This window comes from Hetaerina americana, unplaced genomic scaffold (assembly GCF_022747635.1).
Source record: "Hetaerina americana unplaced genomic scaffold, ioHetAmer1.1.p SCAF_14, whole genome shotgun sequence".
In the NCBI taxonomy this organism is placed as follows: Eukaryota; Metazoa; Arthropoda; class Insecta; order Odonata; family Calopterygidae; genus Hetaerina; species Hetaerina americana.
In genome coordinates this window covers 1,151,777-1,173,912 of record NW_027286514.1, presented here as the reverse complement: position 1 = coordinate 1,173,912, position 22,136 = coordinate 1,151,777, and the positions used below count along the sequence as shown (strand labels likewise).

The 22,136-nt window shown below is 38.8% G+C and overlaps 1 protein-coding gene and 1 long non-coding RNA gene across 3 annotated transcripts in view; one reads left to right on the top strand and one right to left on the bottom strand.

Moving 5' to 3' along the window:
* Nucleotides 1–8,428, top strand: part of LOC139686289 (pikachurin-like) — a 342,727-nt gene extending 334,299 nt beyond the window's left edge. The window contains exons 10-13 of the mRNA XM_071583431.1: nt 944–1,470; nt 3,467–3,721; nt 4,112–4,215; nt 5,895–8,428. Coding sequence (XP_071439532.1) covers nt 944–1,470; nt 3,467–3,721; nt 4,112–4,215; nt 5,895–6,196 — 1,188 coding nt within the window. The 3' untranslated portion in view covers nt 6,197–8,428. The remainder of the gene's footprint in view (nt 1–943; nt 1,471–3,466; nt 3,722–4,111; nt 4,216–5,894) is intronic.
* On the bottom strand, nt 1,465–21,751 carry LOC139686290 (uncharacterized). Of its 2 annotated transcripts, none has more exons than XR_011700361.1 (3): nt 21,717–21,751; nt 9,161–9,251; nt 1,465–1,680 (listed from the first exon to the last, which is right to left on the bottom strand). It is a non-coding gene; the product is annotated as an uncharacterized lncRNA (long non-coding RNA). The 2 variants fall into 2 exon arrangements; XR_011700360.1 differs by lacking the exon at nt 1,465–1,680 and adding an exon at nt 3,608–3,714.
* Between the last annotated feature and the right edge of the window lie 385 nt (nt 21,752–22,136).

Here is a 22,136-nt window from a genome sequence, read left to right as displayed (position 1 = left end):
AGTTAAAACATAAGTACTAAGTTTATGATGCATTTTTTATGCATGAATTATTTCCTGCATAGGATTTCTGTGACATGATCAAAGAAGGAAAGTTCTGCCTTCAGGAAAAATCTGAATATTCATATCATATACTGAAAATAGACTCCTCAGTATGAAAGAACTTTTCAAATACACTAAGACTTCATCCTGAACAAAAATGTACTAGTGACTTACAGGACTGCATTCCTTTTGTGTGTACAGATGATATTCTCCTTAAGTTTTCCAAGGCGACTTACATTCACTTAGAGTAAACAGAAGTATAGTAACGTCATGCTTGTTTGTCCTTTTGTCATCATTATGTTGGCCTATAACACAAGGTAATACTTGTAGTACCTGATGATGACGCTTGAGCGTTGAAACCGGTTGTACGCTAATAAAGAACAGTGGAAAGTTACTTTGTATTCTTAATTTCATTAAGGTAATACTTTTCCATATTACAACACAATGTTTATTTAACCAACATTTGAAGTGTAAGCAATTTTCAGCTCATTTAACTCTGCTTTCTTCAATTAATTTTAAGTTTATATCTGTTCATCTTTACCTCCTATTCTCCATTTTTCTCATTCATATGTCAAACCTGAAATTTAATATAGTTACTTCTATGCATATGATACCTGTGTGCAGGTATACATATACCAACTGCTGTTGAAATATTTTCTTCTAAATGTTACACAATCTGTAATGAAGTTCTGTTAACTGTAGTTTAGCAGAGATTTGAGAGGTAAGGGGTGAGGGGAAGTATACATTCTGAATCCTGTTTGTTATACAAGATGAGGAGTGACCATATTTTGCATGGTTCTTCGTATTTCCCTTGGCTTTGCATTTCCTCTTGTGCATGCCACAGGCATCATATAGTCTCATTAATAATTACTTCTACATTTATTTTCCTCTCTGCTTGCTTAAGGTGGTGGTGAACAACAGGATGTTAGATTTGGTCTCTGGATCCCAGGCGGGTGTGAACATAGAGAGCTGTCCACACCCCTGCAGAGCAGGCCCCTGCCCCCATGGCGCAATATGTGTGCCACAGAAGGAATTTTACTCGTGCGAGTGCCACTCGGGGGTCCCAAGTAGGGGAGCGGAGTGTGGCTCCGACCAGCTTGTCCCCGATGATGAGGATGAGGATGAGGAGGAGGAGGACGTGGTGGAGGACGAGGAGGAGGAGGAGCAGGTGGAGGAGGAGCGGGAGGGGGGCGAGGGACCCCTGGCCGAACCTCTGCTGGGACGACGAAGGCGGATGAGGGAGGGGGGAGGCAGCAGGGGGAAGGAAGGGGTAGCACCAGTGCCACAGGTGGCCGTGCATACCAACGAGGTGCAGCACGGTGAGGCGGAGGGTGAGGAGGATGAGGAGGGCCAGGAGGAGAGCACCACTGCTGTCCCTGGGTTCACCGGCGACAGTTACCTGCACTACACAGATGTGGATACCATCAAGAGGTGAGGGATCACACAGCAATTGGCTGCAGAAGTACTATCATAGGCATAATAAAACCACTGGCTGGCATAGTGGTCTAATGGCTCAGCAATTTATCTGATGTCTGAAGTTGACTGGGTTGAAATAAATGCATTCTGTTGATGCCTCTGCAAGCCACCTGCCAAACACAACCAATGTGATCTGCTGGAACTTCCTGGGTAGCCATAGGTGTCCTAGGGAAAGAAACTCCAGACTGAATGCTGACTATTTAAATTGGGGTCACCTCTATTCTCACCCATCAAACAAAACTTTGGATCATTGATTATGGCTTATTGTGGTGCTGGAAACTTATTTTTCGTGAATTATTTTTGCCTGTTCGGAGCAACTCTTGGCGCAGTTACCAGTTAGAATTATAATTAGTCATGCACTGGATGTGATTAGGTTTCCCAAGGGCTGGACCACAGGAATTGACCTATCACCCGAATGAAAAGCAATGACCTGACCTACAACTTTAGTGCTAGCAGGTTGACTATTTTGTAGTTGACCAATCTGGATATTCGACCCAGCTTCTATAGCCTGTAAGTTGTATACAGCACCTGGTTGTTTCTAGTTAATCCAAATTAGGAGAGCAATTTTTTTCAGCTATACCCAGTTGTACAATTTGTGGCATCAACTGAGCAAGCATATATAACATCAGAATCATGAATAGTCTATGAAATATTTTCTAATGTTTAGCTCTCTCTCTCTTAAGTATGCAGGCAAAGATTGAAATGTAAAGAGAGAGATTGGTTGGTTTTTGAACCAAAATGCCACTGATTTTCACCTCAATCAATTTGCTTAAAACTTAGAGAATAATTTGGATGGGCCAATGAAATTATCATTAAAGTTTTCTACTTTAAGAAAAAAATCCAGATAATGCATCTCTGCAAGTGAGCCAATAATATCATTGTCATAGTTAAACCAAGCTTAGGGGTGGCAACATTATCTCACTAATATAACTTCTAAGTGAAAAGTTTCAACAAGCCAAAAACTCAAAGGAACACAATAAGAATTTGTCGCTTAAAACAATTCTGAGCAAGTAGTTTTGTAGCCTGGGACCGCAAACTCCTGGGAAAGAGGATGTGAGGGGAGCTATAAGGATGCATGGAGATCTAATTAATGTCTTTGCTGGTGTTATGTTTGAGTATCTGATCTAGTCTTCATTCAGTCAATAAGCCTGGTTTACTGAGTCAATCAGCATGGCATAACCAATCTGAAATAATTAGAAGTTATTTCAGTTATTTCTCAGGAGATTCAAAATATTTAGTGATTTTTAATCACAAGAAGATCCCATTGTTGTTGCGCCAAATTTTTCTAGTCAGCTGACATGAAAGTCAATTAGACTAGCAATATCACAGCTCAAAATTCATTCGCCTCTACAATTGAAAGGTTTGTTTGCCTTGACTCTGATATTAAACAAACCCTAAAGACTATCTTTGTGAGGAAAGAGATACAATTTGAAATTGTTTGGAAGCCAAAAAAGAGCACTCAATATACCAGTTTGCAATTACAAAGTTTAATTTGCTTCTCCTGAAAAATTAGAATTTTAAATGCATTAAATATCTTTTAAATGAGCAATATGTTGAAAACCCTAATTAAAAATCATGATTTTTTCATCACATCCTCCTAGCCTGTGGTCCATAATAAATTCAAAAATAAATACTAAAGGATATAGTTTAAATAATGAATAATTATGTGGACATGAATTCTGAGAAAGTTTTAACAGATTAATGAGAAAAATGAAACTAATTCCTCACTTTAACACCAGCTTAATTTTCACAAGTCCTGCAGCTTCTTGCAAAAATTCAGCATTTAAATAGTTTTACAAGTTCAATTACCCTGTCTGTTCCTTATTTAACTAATATATCCATCTATTGAGTAAATTAGCCAAGAATTATCTATTGACTTTGGCAAAGTTACCTTTGGCATCTTAGAGCCTGAACAATGCACAATTGATCAGTGCAATGAATGTTTTTTCAGGATTGTGAATGACAAAATAGACATCAACATGAGGTTCAAAGTGACTTCGGAGGCAGGGGTCCTACTCTGGAGTGGCCAGCATGCTGGTGGGAGTGGTCATCACATGGCAGCTGGGCAAACGGGGGATTTCCTTGCTCTTGGACTGAGATCAGGTTATCTTCACCTCAGGTTCAATCTTGGAAGTGGTGAAGTGGAATTGGAGTATAACACAAGTCGGGTGGATGATGGCCTCTGGCATCGTGTGAGAGCTACAAGGTTAGTTGGGTACTTTTGTGGTAGTGAGTGCCTATGCTGCATAAGTTATAGCTTTATTCTTACTAAAACTAGCATTTCTAGGGACATCATATCACTAAACTGTACATGTCTAATTCATATATTTTCATATATATAGAATTTATACCATTTTATATTTATAGTTCCACTAGAACTAATTATGCTAACAGTATTATATTTGTGCCTACATTTGAATAATTGATTGTGGATTGGTCTGAATCAATATTTAATAACGTGTAAGCACAAAACCTGCCAATTTAAGGCTAGCATTAAATATGAATGAAACCTTTAGATATTAAATCCTAGTTTTTTAGCTTTTGTATTAATCTTAGTCATTGTTTAAAATCACATGTTATCTTTTCAATTTCTCAGAAGTGAACAAGAGGGAACAATTGTTGTTGATAGTGGCCCTGTTGTGTCAAACAGATCTCCAGGCAGGTTAAGACAGCTCAACACTAATAGTGGACTCTATATAGGTAAAATAGATTCCTTCTTACTTCTAATCCTTTGATATTTCATTACTACTGCATTAAGGAATTTGTGTTTTTTGATAGCATATAAGATGCACCATCATTTCAGTAGGATACATGCGAGAAAAAATTTTAACAATCTGCATGAAAGAATGACATCCCACCAGCTTAAGTTGTAGTTAGTTCCTTTTAGTTTTTATGTTTCAGAAAAGTCAAATGGATGGTAATATCTTGGACTGAAATGCCTTGCTGCTGATCTGCTTCCATTCTCCTCAGAGTAATCTAATACTCTTAGTTTAAATTGAATTATGTAGCATAATCTTTTGTCTCTTGTTGTCATATTTATTAGGGTTATTTTTTAACTGATATGATCCCACTCAGTCAGCAGAGCACTCATTGTTTTATTATGATCAGTTGTGTTTAAATAAGATCAAGTTTGCTTGATATTTTGCTTGCACTTATAGCAGTGTCGCAGTGGCAAGCAACACAATATTGGCAATCACATAATAGTGATGAGCTTGATAATAACAATCCCAGCTAACTATCCTTCAATTGAATTATAAATATTATGTAGAAATAAATATAATGGAGTAAAATTAGGTATTACTGACCATCTGGCATAAAAATAACATTCAGTATTGAGCATTAGCCCATGGAGTTCAAACCTTCATGAATGAGACACCGGTGATTTTAGAATCATTCTTTGGGTAAAAAGGTGCATCTTATATGCTGTCAAATATGTTAATTCATAATGTTAATGAATATTTTTTTGTCCAAAAGTGAAGCATCAAAATATTTGACTGGTTAGATAAGCAGATGGTTCTTTTCATCCACTCGTAAGGGAGTCAGTGTGGATTCAACCAAGATGTTTCATTGCCGTAATTTTCTAATTTTTGATCTTGATCTTTGATAGTGTATTTATGATGTGAAATGGCCAAATACCATTCGCAAAGAACGTCATGAGACATGCCATGTCATGCCTTCCTTGATTCATTTTTGCTCATTGATGTGAAGTTTGTGCCATCATCTAGATCGCTAGAGAAGTCCATGAGATCACTTTCATAATCCATCCATATTATCTGTTATTGATGCTAATTATGTATATATATTATTATTTTCTAATTGTATTTGGCCAAGAAATATTCCATGGAATGATGGCTAAACACTCAATAAAATTTATCTATTGAACAAATGAAGTATATTTATTTATCTATTATATATATATTTATTATGTTTATTAATTATATTTATTAATTATATTTATTAATTATATTTATTAATTATATTTATTAATTATGTTTATTAATTATATTTATTTACTAATCATTTATCATTTATATATGATATATGCATTGAATTGAATTAATAAATGAATGAATTAGGCAGAAACTATATTAAAGTATTTTGCATTGTTTCAATAAAGATATGATAATCAATAATAATGTTAGAAAGTTGCAACTATTCCTTTAATAATATTCATTTCTCACAGTTAGATGTTTATTTATCACAACCCAAAGTCATGAAATAAATGTTGTCTTGATTTTCCCTAATTCCCTTGCTTTGCATCTACCCATCAAATTTTAGGCTTGTAGACTACAGGTGCAAGGGAATCCTTAGCTGGATGTGTAGATATCTGGTTGATTTTGCACATGCGAATATTAATTGTGATTTTGTTGTATTAATAGGTGGGGTTGAGTCAGTGGAGAAATGGACACAAGGTCAGTATACATCTGGAGTAGTTGGCTGCATCTCAGATCTTGTGCTGGATGGGGAGTCTCCCCTTCCCCTACCCCTGCCACCCAAATCGGCAGTCACCATGAAGACAAGTGGCGTCCTACAGCATGACCTCAAACTGAGGAAAGGGGGGAGTCGGCCGAGCTTGAGGAAATCAGGGGGCAATCCTCCAGACTCCACTCACGTTGCACCATCGCATTTCTCCTCCCCATCCCTGTCAGTCATTGGACACAACATTCTGCGATGCCATTAAAGAGGCACATAAGCCCTTTCCCTCTGCCGTCCAGCCATAAAAAAAAGGAGTAAGGTGCTTAAGTGGCCTATCAGTCATATCCTGTTCTATGACCTCTGAAATTCCATCCTTGTAGAATCACATGTTTGGTAGGAGGGAAATGACCTTTTCTGTTTCCAATCCATGCTGATATATCAAAGAATACCAAAAAAAAAGGCTCTAATTTAATATTCTTTTCTATCCAGTGTGGTGATTCACAAGTTGGTGTCTCTATTGCCAGGAGCTTGTGGGTTTTTGATGAGAAATCAAAATGTATTGTCAATAGGTCGCCTACAAAAAGTGATATTTTGAAGTCCATTCTCAGCTAATGAGCTATGAATAATTTGAAATCACTCATTTGAGGTGAATTTCAAATCTGTGCTGCTTGATGGCAGAACCTGGATGTGAAGCAATGTGGGAACAAGGCTAGCCGAGATTCTCTGGCCATAGAGGCTAAAAAAAAGATAATTGAACAAAGACAAAGAATCTGTCTTGCATTGTGAAATACTTTTGACCATGACACTTTAACCCAGAGTGCATTTCAAGATAATAGGCGTCAGTGTTGTAGGCATAGGCAGATCATTTGGCCAATTCAATGTTGTTGAAATGGATGGGTTTGAGTGAGGAAAGTGTGAATACAAATTAGGACATTCTGATGAATTTGTTTGTGTGTGTCTGTGCCAGTGTACCACTAATTTCTGGTTGGTCATTTGTGATGAGCACCAATAATAACTCCCTAGCCTTCTATTGCTTGTTTATCACACACTTCATTGCTTCGAAGTATGACTGCTTCCTAAATGAATTAATTTATTCTGATAGTCCATTTCGGAGCATGCTTAAATATGCTTCCTATAGTGGCCCAGAAGAAGATTGGGAAAAACTGTCTCCTTTCCTGTTGTGTTTGTCCTGATGATGTACATGCACTCTGGCTGGGAGTAATAATATTTGCAATGGGTGTTTGCGTGTAATGTGTAAATGATATTTATTATATTTAAGTTTTGATGATACTTCTGTACAGAACATGAGCAGTCATTGTTGCTTTTATTTTCCTGCACATTTTCAAATTAACAGTCATCTTCTTTTGGTACACACAGTTTTATATATCACATATCAGGGTATGTGGATTTGAGCATTGGATGAAGACTCAGAAGTTTAAAAACTATTGGGATTGTGATGCAAGACTCGGAAAAATTCTTCTACTAACTTATTTATGTGGTTGAGTACCTACCCATCCTAATACCCATCAATGACCCTTTATGCTTGACTTCTGCAAAGTTATTCTGAATCATCTTCTTTGATTGTTACTGACAAAAGAGGTCAATGCTAGAGTTCAGAAAAACCCATGGAAACTTCTGAACAAAAAAATTGGTACTGATCCATTTGAAATTGGGCTTACTTGGTAAGTTAATATCAATGCTTAGTAAATGAAATTTCAATGGTGTTACAATAATTATTTACCAAAAATGCAATAAAGATCTTTCATAAAATTTTAGTTTTATGTGGTTTGCTTGAGAAATTCAGTTGCATTTGACCAAAGACAATTTTTGAAATTCTTGCCAGATTTCTGCTAGAAGTCTAATGCAATTTTGGCATATTTTATTTTTGTTTCTTTACTTTTGGCTTAAATTTCCTGGTTAGCATAAACCCTTAAATTACAATTTATCGTGATCTATTCCATCTTCACGGTTTTTAATCATAATATTCATCTGATTGAAACCAACTATAAACAAGCAGATAAAATATTATAATTGCAGTTTGTGAACTTCCCCTACACTGTGACATGAATTATGTTTTGTATAGGTACTTATTGCCCAAACAATACCAGAGCTCGGTGTTGTAATCATGAGATATACATGATTTTTTGATGGCCATGTGCACTTTTTCTTTGTATTGCAAACCTATTTTCTAGTTTTTCATGGTCATTGACACCATTCTAGCAATTAATTTCCACTCCAAGCATATTTCATCTTTCAATTGAAAGATGTATAGATAAATAAACCTGAGCAATATTTTATAACATGTGGTACTAAAATATGCCATTGAAAGGTTAACACTACCACTACTGAAAAAAAGCAATGAAGCTTAATATAAAAATAATTAATTCCTCACAATGCAATCTTTAATGTGAATATTAGTCAGCTCATAAAAAGAGTGAGTGAAGGAATATCTGCTTTGTAAATATGTTTGTGTAAAAAGTAAATGTGTACATAATTATTTCAGTCTTTTTTTTTGTCAATAGAAAGAAATATATTCAATCATTTTTTACCTTCCTTGTTTTATGAATAATTATTTAAGATAAGATTATCTGTAATTCTTCTAACCCCAGATCTTTCAAATGAGGCAAATTAGTGGGCATAGGTTTAATTATTTCCATAGTATTATCTAAGGTTATCCTTATTTGTTTAACAGGGATTCACATTTTGATAATGAGTTTAAAAACTGTTTCCAATATGGGCAACCAAGGAATCAAATCCCAATTAATTCTCTTGGCTAAAAATGGTACCTATAGTAAAAGTACTCAAGACCTATTTTTTCCATTGATACATGTTCTGTTTATTAAATGCACCGATATAGAAAATGCATGTTCAGTATAAATGTCTCTGTGATAAGGTGTTTATGTAGGTATGCTCAAAGTGTTTCAAATTTTGAAATGGCTCATCAACATTTAGTTGAATTAAAAATATTATTCACTGCAATCATATAAGAATATATAACTTGAATTAAGGTATTTACTAATTAATTATGCAAAGTTTAATGAGCCTGCTATCGCATTAATTTTTTTCCTCTTTCCTATTTTTTCCCCCAATGATAGGTTTACAACTCTAAAAGTGGCCAATCATTCGTAATTATTTGAGGATCTTTGTTTCATTTCAGTCACATTGTTGAAAATGTGAAAATACCCAGTACATCTTTAAATGTCTTTAGTGCTAGAATATGCTCTCATACCAATATGTTTGCATGGCAATATCCACTCATGAATATTGTTTTTCATTAACATGGAGCTGAAGTGCCTTCCTTCCATTGTGCTCTGGTCCGTCTGCAAATATACATATCTGTGCAAATCAGTATGCAGAAACATGGCTGGAAAAGTTTGGATCAGAATTGTGAATGACATGTAAAACATTCAATTTAGCATAAGTCGTTAAGGTATGTCAAAATTAGGAACTCTTCATTTGTACCAATTATGACATATTATATATATATATATATATATATATATATATATATATATATATATATATATATATATATATATATATATATATAGGTGTGTGTGTATGGCTGTGTGTATATATATATATATATATATACAAACACGAAATCCCACCAAACAGCGAACAAATACTCATCCACGTGGAAATAGATATAAGGAAAATGGATAGTAATACATATAAAGGATGAACAGAGTAGAGGTAGGGAAAGCAGAATAAAGCAAGTGCAAAAATATTTCCTAGACCGGGATTTGAACTCCGGATCTTTCCACTTGTCGGTCAGATGCTCCAACCACATGAGCTATCCAGGAAATGAAATTTACACTGAGATCTACCATATTTTAAGCAACCGAGTGCCCCGATTCTTTGGCCAAGAGATGGTGTTAGGGAACTGTTTCATCCACCAAAGGAGAAATAGACAGGGTCCGTAAAATAAGTATTGGGACTGGTTCCAAAAATCAAAATTTATTGCAGTTGTCATTATAATTACTTAATAATCTTCAAAATACATTTCTCCTGCATTGATATATGCTTAGTTCGGTGCGTCTGTCACTTGTCAAAAGCCCACTAGAAGTGGGTGTCCGGAATGCTGTCGAGAGCCTTTGTCGTCGTCGCTTGAACTGACTCAATGGAGTCGAACCGATATCCTTTGAGCTCCTTTTGAGCTATCCTTTGAGGTAATAATGTTGTTGAGAAAATCTTCATCTTCCTGGATGCAGTCCAAAATTTATTGCAAAATTTCCACAGAAGACAGTTTTTGCTCCTCGCTCAAGACTTTTGGCACCAGCTTCACGCACACTTTCCTCATTGCAAGATCCTCTGTTACAATGGTGTGGACTGTTCCGACTGAAAGGTTGGTCTCCTTACTGATAAGGGCGATAGTTAAGGGCCTGTCAGATCCAAAACTTTTTTCACTTTGGCCACCTGAGTATCAGTTTGAGCGGTTGTCAGGCATTTGATGTGGTGCTTGTCTTCGATGAGCTCCTGGCCCTCCTTAAACATTTTGTGCCACCCGAAAACTCTTGTGCGGCTTAAGGCATCATCCCCATAAGCCTGTTTAATGAGTTCAAGGGTCTCTGATGTGGATTTCCCACGTTTAATGCAAAACTTCAAAGCATGGTGTTGCTCGATGGTGCACTCCATGCTGTCGCGACGACACCACAAACAATCACACATCACAAAAATCCATCTCCTGTCTCAATGCATGCTGGAAGGCGACTGAACTAAAGTACACCTGAGTGGTGGGGGACACCTTTACCGAGCCGACCGGTCGGAGCCCCATCCACCGCTCCGTTGAGACTACAGCAAACCAGTCACGATACTTATTGTATGGCCCCTGTATATATTTATACATGTATATCCCAATCCAACCAAAACAATGCTCCATATTTAAGTTTTCATAAGCCTTTTCTTTGCATATTTACTTATTTCACCTGGTATCAACTCCTATCTCTTTTTAAATTCTTCTTTACCTAACTCAATCCTTTATTGAGAATTTCTCAACTATTTACCTACTGCTCTGCCTACTGCAAAATGTTCACTAATAATGAGTTTATCCTACCAAATGTGTTCTCAAAACCTATGAGGCATACAATTACATACTTCCTGGTTGTACTCTTGTGTTCCTCTCTACTAATGACCTTATTATTGCCATGCAACCGCATGTACCCAACCCCTTCCTAAACCCTAACTGATATCCTTATAAGTACTCATTTCCTCTCATGTCTGTTCTTTGTGACACCAGGAACGAAAACTTTTCTTCATTACTAATGTCTTTTCTGGTATTAAATTCTCACTCCTGTTGATGGCCACCCAGTTGACCAAAATATTCCCATAGAGTTGCACAAAAAATAAATGCTAGCTGTTGAATTGTCACATTACAAATCCCATTCCATTGTTAATGATCATTAATGTCACATTTTTTGGGTATAAAATCAAACTGTGGTCTTCACATAGAGCCCTTTTTCCTTATTTGAGATAATATCAATACTGATCTGAGGAACCTTTTCAGTAAAATTCCTCCGTCATGAATAAGCCCTCAAAAAAATTTTCCTCTCATATTTTCCTATATTCTTGAATAATTCTGCAGGAATGTCATGTATTCCAACAGCCCTCTTTGAGTCCATTTCTTTGAATGACCTTTTTTATCTCAAATACAAGGTTTCCTGACTCTTAGCTGATCTTATCAGCAGTGCATTTCCTTTCTATATACAAACTGCCAGGCCTATAATTATCTTAAACTAGTAGTTTCTCTATATTCTTTCTTTCTTGTCAAAATCTCTGACAAGAATTCTTGTATTTACATTCTTCCATATTCTTTTTATCCATGTTCCAAATCATTACTAATCTGTATTCTATGGCTTCCAGGGGCATTGATAATTTTTCCTGGTAGGGTCACCCATGCAAATTGGGTCAAAGGATAGGACCCAGAAGAGAGGTAGTCCGTGCAGCTTCTGTTCCTCCGTGAGGTGGCTGTATGGCATCTGACCTCATTGGAGGAGCCAGATAAATGATGATGTCACATTAAAAACACTATTGAGAAAAACTACCTCAACTTTTTATTCTGAGACTTTTAGGATGGATACCATAATGAAAATGAGTCCTGGTAACTACAAAACTTGGTCCAATCAGCTGTGTGTCATGCCCCGTGACAAAGAAAATCTCATTTCCTATCATAAAATATATAAGCCATGATTCACCCTCAAGGAAAGTGAATGAGCATAGATCAAAGAGTTTTGAGATTCAAGTATGGAAAAGAATGGAGAAAATGAGATGCATAGAGAGGGAGACAAACGAAGAAGAGATGGACGTGATAGGTGGAGAGGGGAAGTTATTGGAGGAATCTGAAGAGGGCAGAAATAGTGTTCTAAGGATATTTTGAGAGGTACTGAGCGAGAATGCTGCAAGTCAAGGGTGCCGACTCGCTGATAGGGATGGGAAAGGCATTTAATATGGCATGAAGGGAGGGTGGAAAATATGAGGATTCATAGAATTCCTTTTGCAAAGAGCATTCTTTTTAAAATATTTGACTCTAGGTGTTTAAGTCATGCAGGGGGCCAAAAGAAATTCGCGATGCTGTGCTATAATCTTCAGGGTGGGTCCTCGCAAAATGTATTAGGTAGGACGGAAATAATAATAGTCAAAAACAATAATCAAAAGTAATAATAATCACTAACAAAAATGGCATCCTCATTAATCAACCCAGTGATCGTGTTTCGACAGGTGAGGACAGGGCTAAGTATTGCCTACCTAGTTACTGGGCACAACGGCATGTGCAATTCACACATTAAGGACATGAGAGCCATTTTATTTCCCTGTGGCAACATTTAACTTTCAACGGAATTCTATAAAATCGAACATCTTGAATTCCTTCGGATGGGGTTGTCTAAAAGGCATCGCCTGGAATTTGTACTGGATGAACTTTAGATGGGGTTGTCTCGAACGCTCTGAGCGTATGTATCCCATCCCGTTCCCCCATGGAAATTACAGACCCAATTCATGCAAAAATGTCTTTGCTGCAGTGTTTCACATTCCCGCAGACACTCCACGCATTGCAAAACAGCCATGGTGAGCAAAAATCGCTTTCTTCTCCGCAAACCTTTCAAATCGACGGGTATTCGTCGAAGTTATATGCGGGGGGGGGGGGGGGGGGTGACGGTCCTTTCGAGTGCGGAGCTGAGTTGGAGGGATGGCAGCACCAACGAGCAGCGCACGGCAGCGTGCACGCTGCACCACGCACCAGCTCTAAAAGAGATACTACGTGTGATCGTGTCAGAGAGGCTTAAAGCGCACAGATCCCGTTAACTTTCCCCGGCCCTTTCCGGGGTGAGGGGGGAAGACAGAGATTCGTCCATGGGCAACCATTCGGTTTCCCACCAAGTTCTAGTTACCGGACAATCGCGTTCATCTCGGCTCTTCCGCCCTTCCTTTTATCATTCTAAGTATTTCAATCTAAAGAGTGGTTGACTGAAGGCCCCCGTCCTACCCTACATCCGATGCTGACTCCCTTGTAGCCCCATGTAGATTTTTCCCCTTGCCTCCTTCCTTGTTTGGCAAATATATTTGCCCCTTGACCCTCCCCGGGGGACCTTTCCCTCTTATGCCTCACCCCCTGGCTATGTCTCTGGCAAATCTCATGCTCCTAAATGTGTGCCTGATTCCATTTGGTTCCTGTTCCCCGTATTGTGCCCCAAATGTTTACCTTCCTCCTCTGCCCCACTTCCGTATAATTACTCATTACTTTTCTTCATTTGAAGTGCGTGATAAAAATAGTACTATATATATGTATAATATCCCTGTTTTTGGAATACAACCCTTACATTGTAATCTGCAGGCTGATTACACGCAGTAAACTTTTTCAAAAGTCTGCAGTTATTGTCATTTTGGTATTTAACTTTTTATCAAAAGTTTACATCAAGTTGTTTTCTCAGAATCAAATTTTCCCAGCATGCGGGTTCATTCCTCTCGTACATCTTCTTTATCATTTATAAGTATATAAAATTTTATGAATGAATCAACATGTATTTAAAGTATCTACTTTCAATATTTTCCTCGAGAGATGCGTTTGGGCGTAGGCGGTGCGGTTAGGTTCCTCTCACAGTGCATTCCTTAAGCCTAAACTGTGCACGCCCGGTTAGTTAGCCACCAGTGTACCAGTGACCACTCTCTCTATCGAAGGAAATTCTAATTCAAGCTACGTGTACCAAGGCCAACTTGTTTAACTGATCGTTTAATCGCATTTCTCTGTTCATTCGCCTTTTAACTAGAATGAATGATATACACTAGGGCATTCGTCCCGCTGACTTCCTGATTCAACTACCTGGGTAATAGAACACACTCGCACTCATATATATATATGTATATATATATATATATATATATATATATATATATGTATATATATATGTATATATATATATATATATATATATATGTATATATATATATATATATATATATATATATATATATATATATATATATGTATATATATATGTATATATATATATATGTATATATATATATATATCTTCTTTCTGAATACGACGGCCGAGCCGTGGAAACGTCAAAACAACATATTGTGAGTGTCCTTTCTTTGTGTCTCTATGGTTTAAAAATCTACATCTGTGGTCTGTGTTTATATATATATATATATATATATATATATATATATATATATATATATATGGCATGTAGATATGTGTATGCATAAACACACAAACATATACATATATACCTACATATTATCCTTTAGGGTCTTTAGTTGTCTCGCCGTTTCGACGTCCATTAATAAGATGAGGTATATCTATTTCTCCAAGCGCGCCGACTGTTTTTTCTAGTGTGCCGACTTCTGAGTCAGCGTGCTTTAAAATCCAACTGCGGCAGCGGATTTAATATTTTAGGTCAAAAAGGTTTTGTGGTAAACGGTTGGCATTTATAATTAACCTTTGTGGTTGGTATTCACAGACCCTTAATTGGCGGTGTACCTAATTGGTGGTCCCGTGCGTTTATGCAGTCCGCTCCACTCGTGAAAGAAAATAAACGCCCGGAATGTACGATATTTATGGCCAAACCGTCGTATAATTTTCCTTCAGTTAATTATCCTTGACGCGCGTGTGGATCGAAATTCCCCGCAGACCCAAAAATGAGGCCTCATATGATAGTGTTCAATTAATGGTTTTAGTATCAGCACACACGGTGCGATACTAAAAATGATGCAGGTCATTTCACGTCGATAACTGGGTTTCGGATTTTATTTCCAATTTGAATGCGCTCTATACTCATGAGTTTTATTTATAATTCATCCTTTTTAATTCACTTCCCTTCTGTGTTTGTTAAGCGATCACTTTTATTTCTGATCAAGTTCCTCCCTTCTAGTTCCTCATATTGATGTCAATAAACATTAATATAATAATTTTAAATTTTTGGAAAACAACTGTTCTATTTTTCCACTTCTATCATATGTTTTCGATTTAGGATTTTTTCGGTGGAATAAAAGCCTCCTCGTTGACGGAGCAGTAGCCGGTGAATATTTTCAATCCATATTATTATTCGGCAGTCTACACTTTAAGGTAGGTATTGGATGGGCACAGGTTGTGCAACGGCGCATTTCTTTGCCTCGCTTAAAAAACGCAACCTGACATTAAGCTCCTCTTCCATTCAGCACGTACGTCCTTCCTCCGTTCATCCACTCAACATGCCTGTCCTATTCCTCCTGCTCCTCACTCGCTTGCCTCTCATCGCCAATCAAAATACTCAATCCGGATAATTGAGTTATTATTTTAAACGTACTATTTCTCTCAAAAACAAAGGCAGTGCCTGGTTTTTTTTAGAGACGAGTTACGGTTAAGGTACAAATTTGAATCCTCGAAACATTCTGCGTAGCATTTCGAGTTCTATTGGCGATGCAAGTGAGTCATTCAGCCACGTCTCCTGCTTGCAGTACGTCAATTTGGATGAACCCGGACTAGTTTTGGCTTCCGCTCAAAACAAGGCCTACTTATAAGTGTTCCTCCTTGATCGTCGTTGGGTGCCGTCTGCGTCGCAGTTGGACGGCGGTGGGTGACGTTCCCTTTAGGTAGCGCAGCCTTCACGCCATGCCGCGAAAATTCGTCAAGGTTTGAAGCCGAAATATCAGCGGCGGCGACGACCTTGTAGCCGTTCGCCCGCTCGGCTCGGCGAACGCGACCCGCGCTGATGCGTGTCTGCGGCCAGAACCCGACCCCCCTTCTCCGGAGCATTTCGCCGCGGCTTTTCGCGCTCACACTCGCACCTCGCGAGGCAATACGTTGGATTCGCAAGGAAGCGATTATTTTTAAGAAGCGCGGGACTGGGCCACGACTTCGCGGCGAGGGGTCCAGTGGTGTAGTGGAGAGTGATCGGGTTTAGCTGGCAAGGTCGTCGACGATCACTTAAATAGAATCGGGATGGGACGAGGAAGCAGCAGAAGTGGGGTATACTATGTTCGTCGGAAGCTTTCGATATGACCTTCTAACTCTGGCGGCTCAATAATGGAACTCATCCTGTGACGATGGGCGAGGAATGAGAGGTTGACGTTGCTCTCCTTCAATGGGAATTTTCACTTGATCTTCTTTTTAATCGCCACTTACACAGTAGTCAGGGAATCCACGAAAATTATCAATTTAATTTCTATTATTATATTTGTAAACTTCATGTTTCATTTGGGTCTTTTCCCACTAGAGAATACGTTAAAAAAATTTCCCACTCTTTAATTATCGACCTGACTTCCTTCTAAGCAACGATATTTTTCTTCTCTACCTTTTGAAAGATTTCTTCTTTGGCGATCGGCCACGTTGATTTAATTCTAACATTTTTCTGTAACTTCACATTTCCATTGACTACTTATTTTTATTTTTGAATGGATTCAATTGATCCTAAAATGATGTAACATATTTAGTCACGTGTTGGCATCATTGTTCATCTTTCCATGCGCTCAGAAAACTCGGGTTATTTCGGAGCTCGGACTCAATTCATATTTATCAATCAAACGTAACAGAGGAGATGGGATTCGAACCCATGACCTTCGCGGTCGTTGGTCCAACCACGCATGCAGGCAGAAAGTCACCATGGACGCGTGAGTCCATGGTGACTGAGAAGAAAATGATCTCTCGATGCAGCACAAGTCGAGGAAGGTTGCTCCTTCGCTCGCGACACGACCTTGGGTCCGGGAAGACTACCGCCTCGACGCGCTCAGGGTTGCGACCTTGAAATCGTGAATGAGGGAACCTCAAGAGTAAGGATCCAGGGATAATTTTCAGCCAATTCTCGCATTTTTACAATCAACTGGTGCCTTCATAGGGTCATTTTGTGTAGAACAACACGAATTCGATAAAACATACTTCGGTATTATTTCCAAAACGTCAACTAACTTTGAACGAGGAACAGAAATGGTTTTGAAAACTTGTGTCATCATCTGACTGAGATGCATCATCTAGATTTAAACGTTGACGATATTGGTCGTTTCTCTTTTTTAAAGTGCATTTTGAATTGTGGAAATAATATAAAAAAAATTAACCAATCCGTGTTTATTATATAGTATTGAGACCATAGTGGGATGGCAGATCAGGTGGATATAAAAATAAATTGTATTGGATGCCCATGACCGATGCAATTCATACAATTCGTGTTTTTCCATAACTATGAAATGCAAACCTACTCGCGACCTCCTTAGTGAATTTATTTTTTTTATTCAGGATTAATCGTTGGACGACGAGGAGAGAGAAATTTTCCCAGGCCCAGGATTTTTGGACTTTGGGTGAACATTTTCAGAGAAATCGATGGAGGTCGCAGGAGCATTATCAGCACAATGTCCAATGCACTCATGGTGCAGGGATGTCGTCGATTCCCGGGAAGACGCGGCGCGGTTTAGTGGCGCCGCGCCACTTCCAAATCCCGTCTACCTCCCTGGGGAGCGTAAACAGGGGAAGGGAACCCGACACCCCCCTCCCCCCATGGTGACGGAATCGCTCCACCTTTGGACGGCAAGACCGCGAGTGCAAATCACGGGCAGGTACAATGCGTGATCATGTACGCTTTGGATCATTATTTCGACATCAACCCATTCGTCCCAGGACAACAAATTTCAGATTACTACCTATAAATATTTAAATTAAAAGGGAATTAAAGTTCCTCCGCCACAAAAAAATTGATATCTTAAATGTTCCATGAAAATAACAAATTTTACATTGGTATCTATACTTCTTTTTTTCAACCATTGCAAAATATCGCGATGCATGATGTGTACTGGTGTGTAATCAACCCATACCATACACCCTTGCAGAGTACCATATGTGCATTTATGTAAAAGGCTTTCGTAATTTTTTCCCGCTGAAGATCTTTCACTAAGCAAACCGTAGTTAGGGCTCAAAAGTAAAGTGTCTACGATCCAAAGAGACCACCTCCTAAACATATCTGTGACAACTCTACTGTACCGTTCTTATAAAACCTTTACCTGTGGCATGGGAATGTGCTCTGGTGTACCAGTAGAGTGCCGTAACCGTCGGCAGGTAATGCTACACGCTGCATGGACCATGCAAACGCTGGTGACCTCTCATAACTCTCATTATTTTCAACTTCAGAGAAAAGTCTCGAGTTATCGAAGCCACGATGTATAGATAGGAATTTGGTTGGCCCATTAAATCGAAGCGGACACAACGATCCCTGCATTATTGGTATTTGGAACACGAATTACAGGGTGGAAAGGAACGAGAGTTGGGGGAGGAAATGATTGCGAGACGGATGAATGTAGCGTGTAGGTTTGTGTGTGCGGAAAGAAGTGCGAATGATGTGATGTTGTTTAAATTGATGGCAACGATTTGGGACGAAATGGCGAGGAGTTGACGACGGTGCTCACGGATTTCAGGGTGTCAAGTCAGGGAGAGCTTTCGGAATCCGGTTCAACCTACGATTGAACCAGTATTGTCCATTGATAATGGAGAGAACTGGTTGGGGGAAAGGGTTCATTGGCCACGAATGCATTTTTAAAGAATAAATTCATTCATTTTAATACAGGTTAATGGGGCTATTCTGAGAGCGTTATAGACTTCATAATACTAAAGGACGGACTTCGAGAAGTATTAAATGAAGTCATAAGAATTTGCTCCTCTAAACAGACGGAATGGAATAATATATCAAAGCTGGAAGTGTGTATTATTCCGTGGACCGTATGAGTGGAATAATTGCAGAACTCGCTGAAAGTGTATGCGGAATGGTGGCATAGCCAGCGTGCCAACGTCCCCGCCTTCCGGGGGGTTGTTGAAGTTTCCGCTTTAATTTATGAGCACACATCCTCTCCCCTCCTCCTTTTCACCGCTCCCTCTCCCACCTTGGGTATGCGTCACTCATCGAGACAATTGATGACCAATAAGAGCAGCCGATCAAAAAGCTGCCTTGATTATCCAAACGAATGAAAGTGGCGGGTGCGTAGCCTAAAAAAATAGGTCTCTGGCAAACGAAAAGATGGCATGAATGAAGGTAGAGAGTATTGACGTACAGAGAACTGAAGATGGGAATGAAGGAGGGCAAATAATATGAATTTCACGCGATTCTTTGCACATGACCGTTGTTAAAGATTTTCGAAAATCTATCTCGTAGAGTTAGATTACCTTTGATGATACAAAAAATGGCCACTTCAATAGGCTGGAATGCTAAAGTGTCTCTGTTCCCTCCGAGCCTGGTATACAACCATTTGCTGATCGAACAAAGGGCTCTGGATGTCGTTCCCTGCTTATATTTTATTGAATATGAGGCTCTATTGGGTTACCTAAATTGCGGGTCCCTCGAAAACAAGAGAAGTTAAAGGTCACTTCTTATGCACACAAAGCACAAGAATTTCGAACGAAGACCCTAGCCGGTTATATCCCTTATAATAGTTTCTTTTTGCAAATTGATTGCTTCTTTGAAAAACATTCATTTTCACCCTCGAAACTATGTCAAGCTAGCGCTGAGTAGCCAATTCCTTTCAATTACAACACATCTCCCAAACGGAATCCGTTCCTTACGGCCGCAAAAAAGGCACCTGCTATACGCGCATTTTAAGACTCGTCCTGTTATCTATGACTCTTCCTCCGTCGCGTGGTCATAGCCCAACCGACGGGACACGTGAGCCGAATGGAGCGCAAGGCCTCATCCGCAAGGATCTTGACCGTCAAACGCACATCTTCCGGTTTCTCGTATCGCGCGGAATGACGACCAAGCGTTGCGTCAGAGGCGCGGCCGTAACATCCTTATCGTCGGTTGCCCACGGCCCCGCCGCCCCCCGCAGAAAGCGGGGGAGTCAAACCATCGCCCCTCAAACGTTGCAGAAACGCTCCGATGCACTGCCTGACCTCTTGTCTACAATCGTCGAATAAATGCATCTGCACCGTTCGATCAATACGACGGGCATTTCGCGAATACTAAACACGCAGCCGTTCCGATTGTTGCGTCCCAGGTGCGAGTTCTCTCAGAATTCGCCCGGCCAGACCTTTGCAAATTATCAAATGAGCGCATAGGAGAGAGAAGATTATACTGTTTAGGTGTCAACCTTTTGTATCGTTATTCTATGAATATACTATATATCCCTTAATTGAAATTCTCTGTCAGGAAAACAAGCAACCTTCCCAGGTTAATTTCAATAATAAAACAAATTTTGAAATTGCAGTTTTGAATGCATTCTGTCAAATTTAATTTCGTCCCTGAAGTAATAGCGTCTTCTTCGACGTCAAGTTTAGTCATTTTTATGCCTGGTAACGCATAAATAAGCTGAATCTTTATCATGGTTTTACCATCAAATATCATAGAACACTCATGTAGAATTTTAATCTCGTGTCCTAATTAAAGACCATAACAAAAACATGCTAAGGCGAAATAGGGGCTATGTTCGATAATTTACGCGTGAAATATTTTTTTAAAACTTGATTCATGCCTTGAGTATAGCACAAAATAGAATAATAAATAGTTGTTGCCATCTATATGATTATGGGGATTCATCAAGGGGAAAGCGCTTTGAAAACATCTGCTGAGCTGCATTTAAGAACTTGGATGACTTCATCAAATAAATAGCCGGAATATATTCGAACGAAAAAGCTAAGGAGAGGTGTTATTCATCGTTGCTGAAGCCTCTCCTTGAACTTGCGTGGATTATTTGGGATTCTGCAAGGATTTTATTTCCATCTAAATAAGATTCAGAGAAATAGAGCTCGCTTTGAGAAAATCGTAATTAACGAACAGAAAGCGCGGCACTATTGAGAGCCATTGGAAGCGGGAATATTGCATGTACGACATAAACAAGTAGCAAACAGATAACTAGAAATAGCACGCATTTGCCGTTAACATGGAAAGGTCGAGCCCCACTTTGCGTTGGTAGGCGAAACCACGGATGAGAAGTTACGGAAAGTCAACTGTTGAGCAGAGAAGTTTAAGGAGATATTTCCCTTCGCAAACTGTTTATACAGGAATAGGAAATACCACGTGCGACACTACCGGAAGCAAAAAATACCATATTCCAGTAATCACCGGTTAGACTAATGGATGGTGACCTAACATGCCACATACCCTGTTTGTGGTTTTCAGAGAAAAAGATTGATATTAATGTAGGTATAAATACAAATTAGAATAAGTTATATATATATATGTATATATATATGAGTATTTATATATATATATATATGTATATATATATATATATATATATATATATATATATATATATATATATATATATATATGTATAACACTTAGCACTAGTGGACACAGACAAAAAAACAGAAAAACACAAAAAAGAGACTCACTATTTTTCGAATTTTCGGTGGTCGTTGCCACCTTTATCAAGGAAGAGAGGGACAGAACTGAAGGGAATACGAGGGCTGGAGCGATGGATGGAAGGGGAAGGTGGGGAGAGAATTCCGAAGGGACGGGTTTGGAGGGGCAGCGTTAGAAGGGTGGGGAAAATGTAGAAGGTGATGGGGGTGGAAGGGGGATGAAAATATAATTAGAGCAGGGTAATTAGTGCCTAATATTGATTCCTGGCCAGTTCCAGGACTCCAAGAGCCAGATGAAGGATTGCTCTAATGTTTTCAGTTTCAGAGGAGGATCAGAGGGTGGGAGGGATGCTATGATGGATACACTATAGCATTTATCAAAGGGAGTGTTGTGTTCGGAGGCATGTTTGGGGATAGGGAACATATCAATTAAGGAAGAGTTTTTGCATG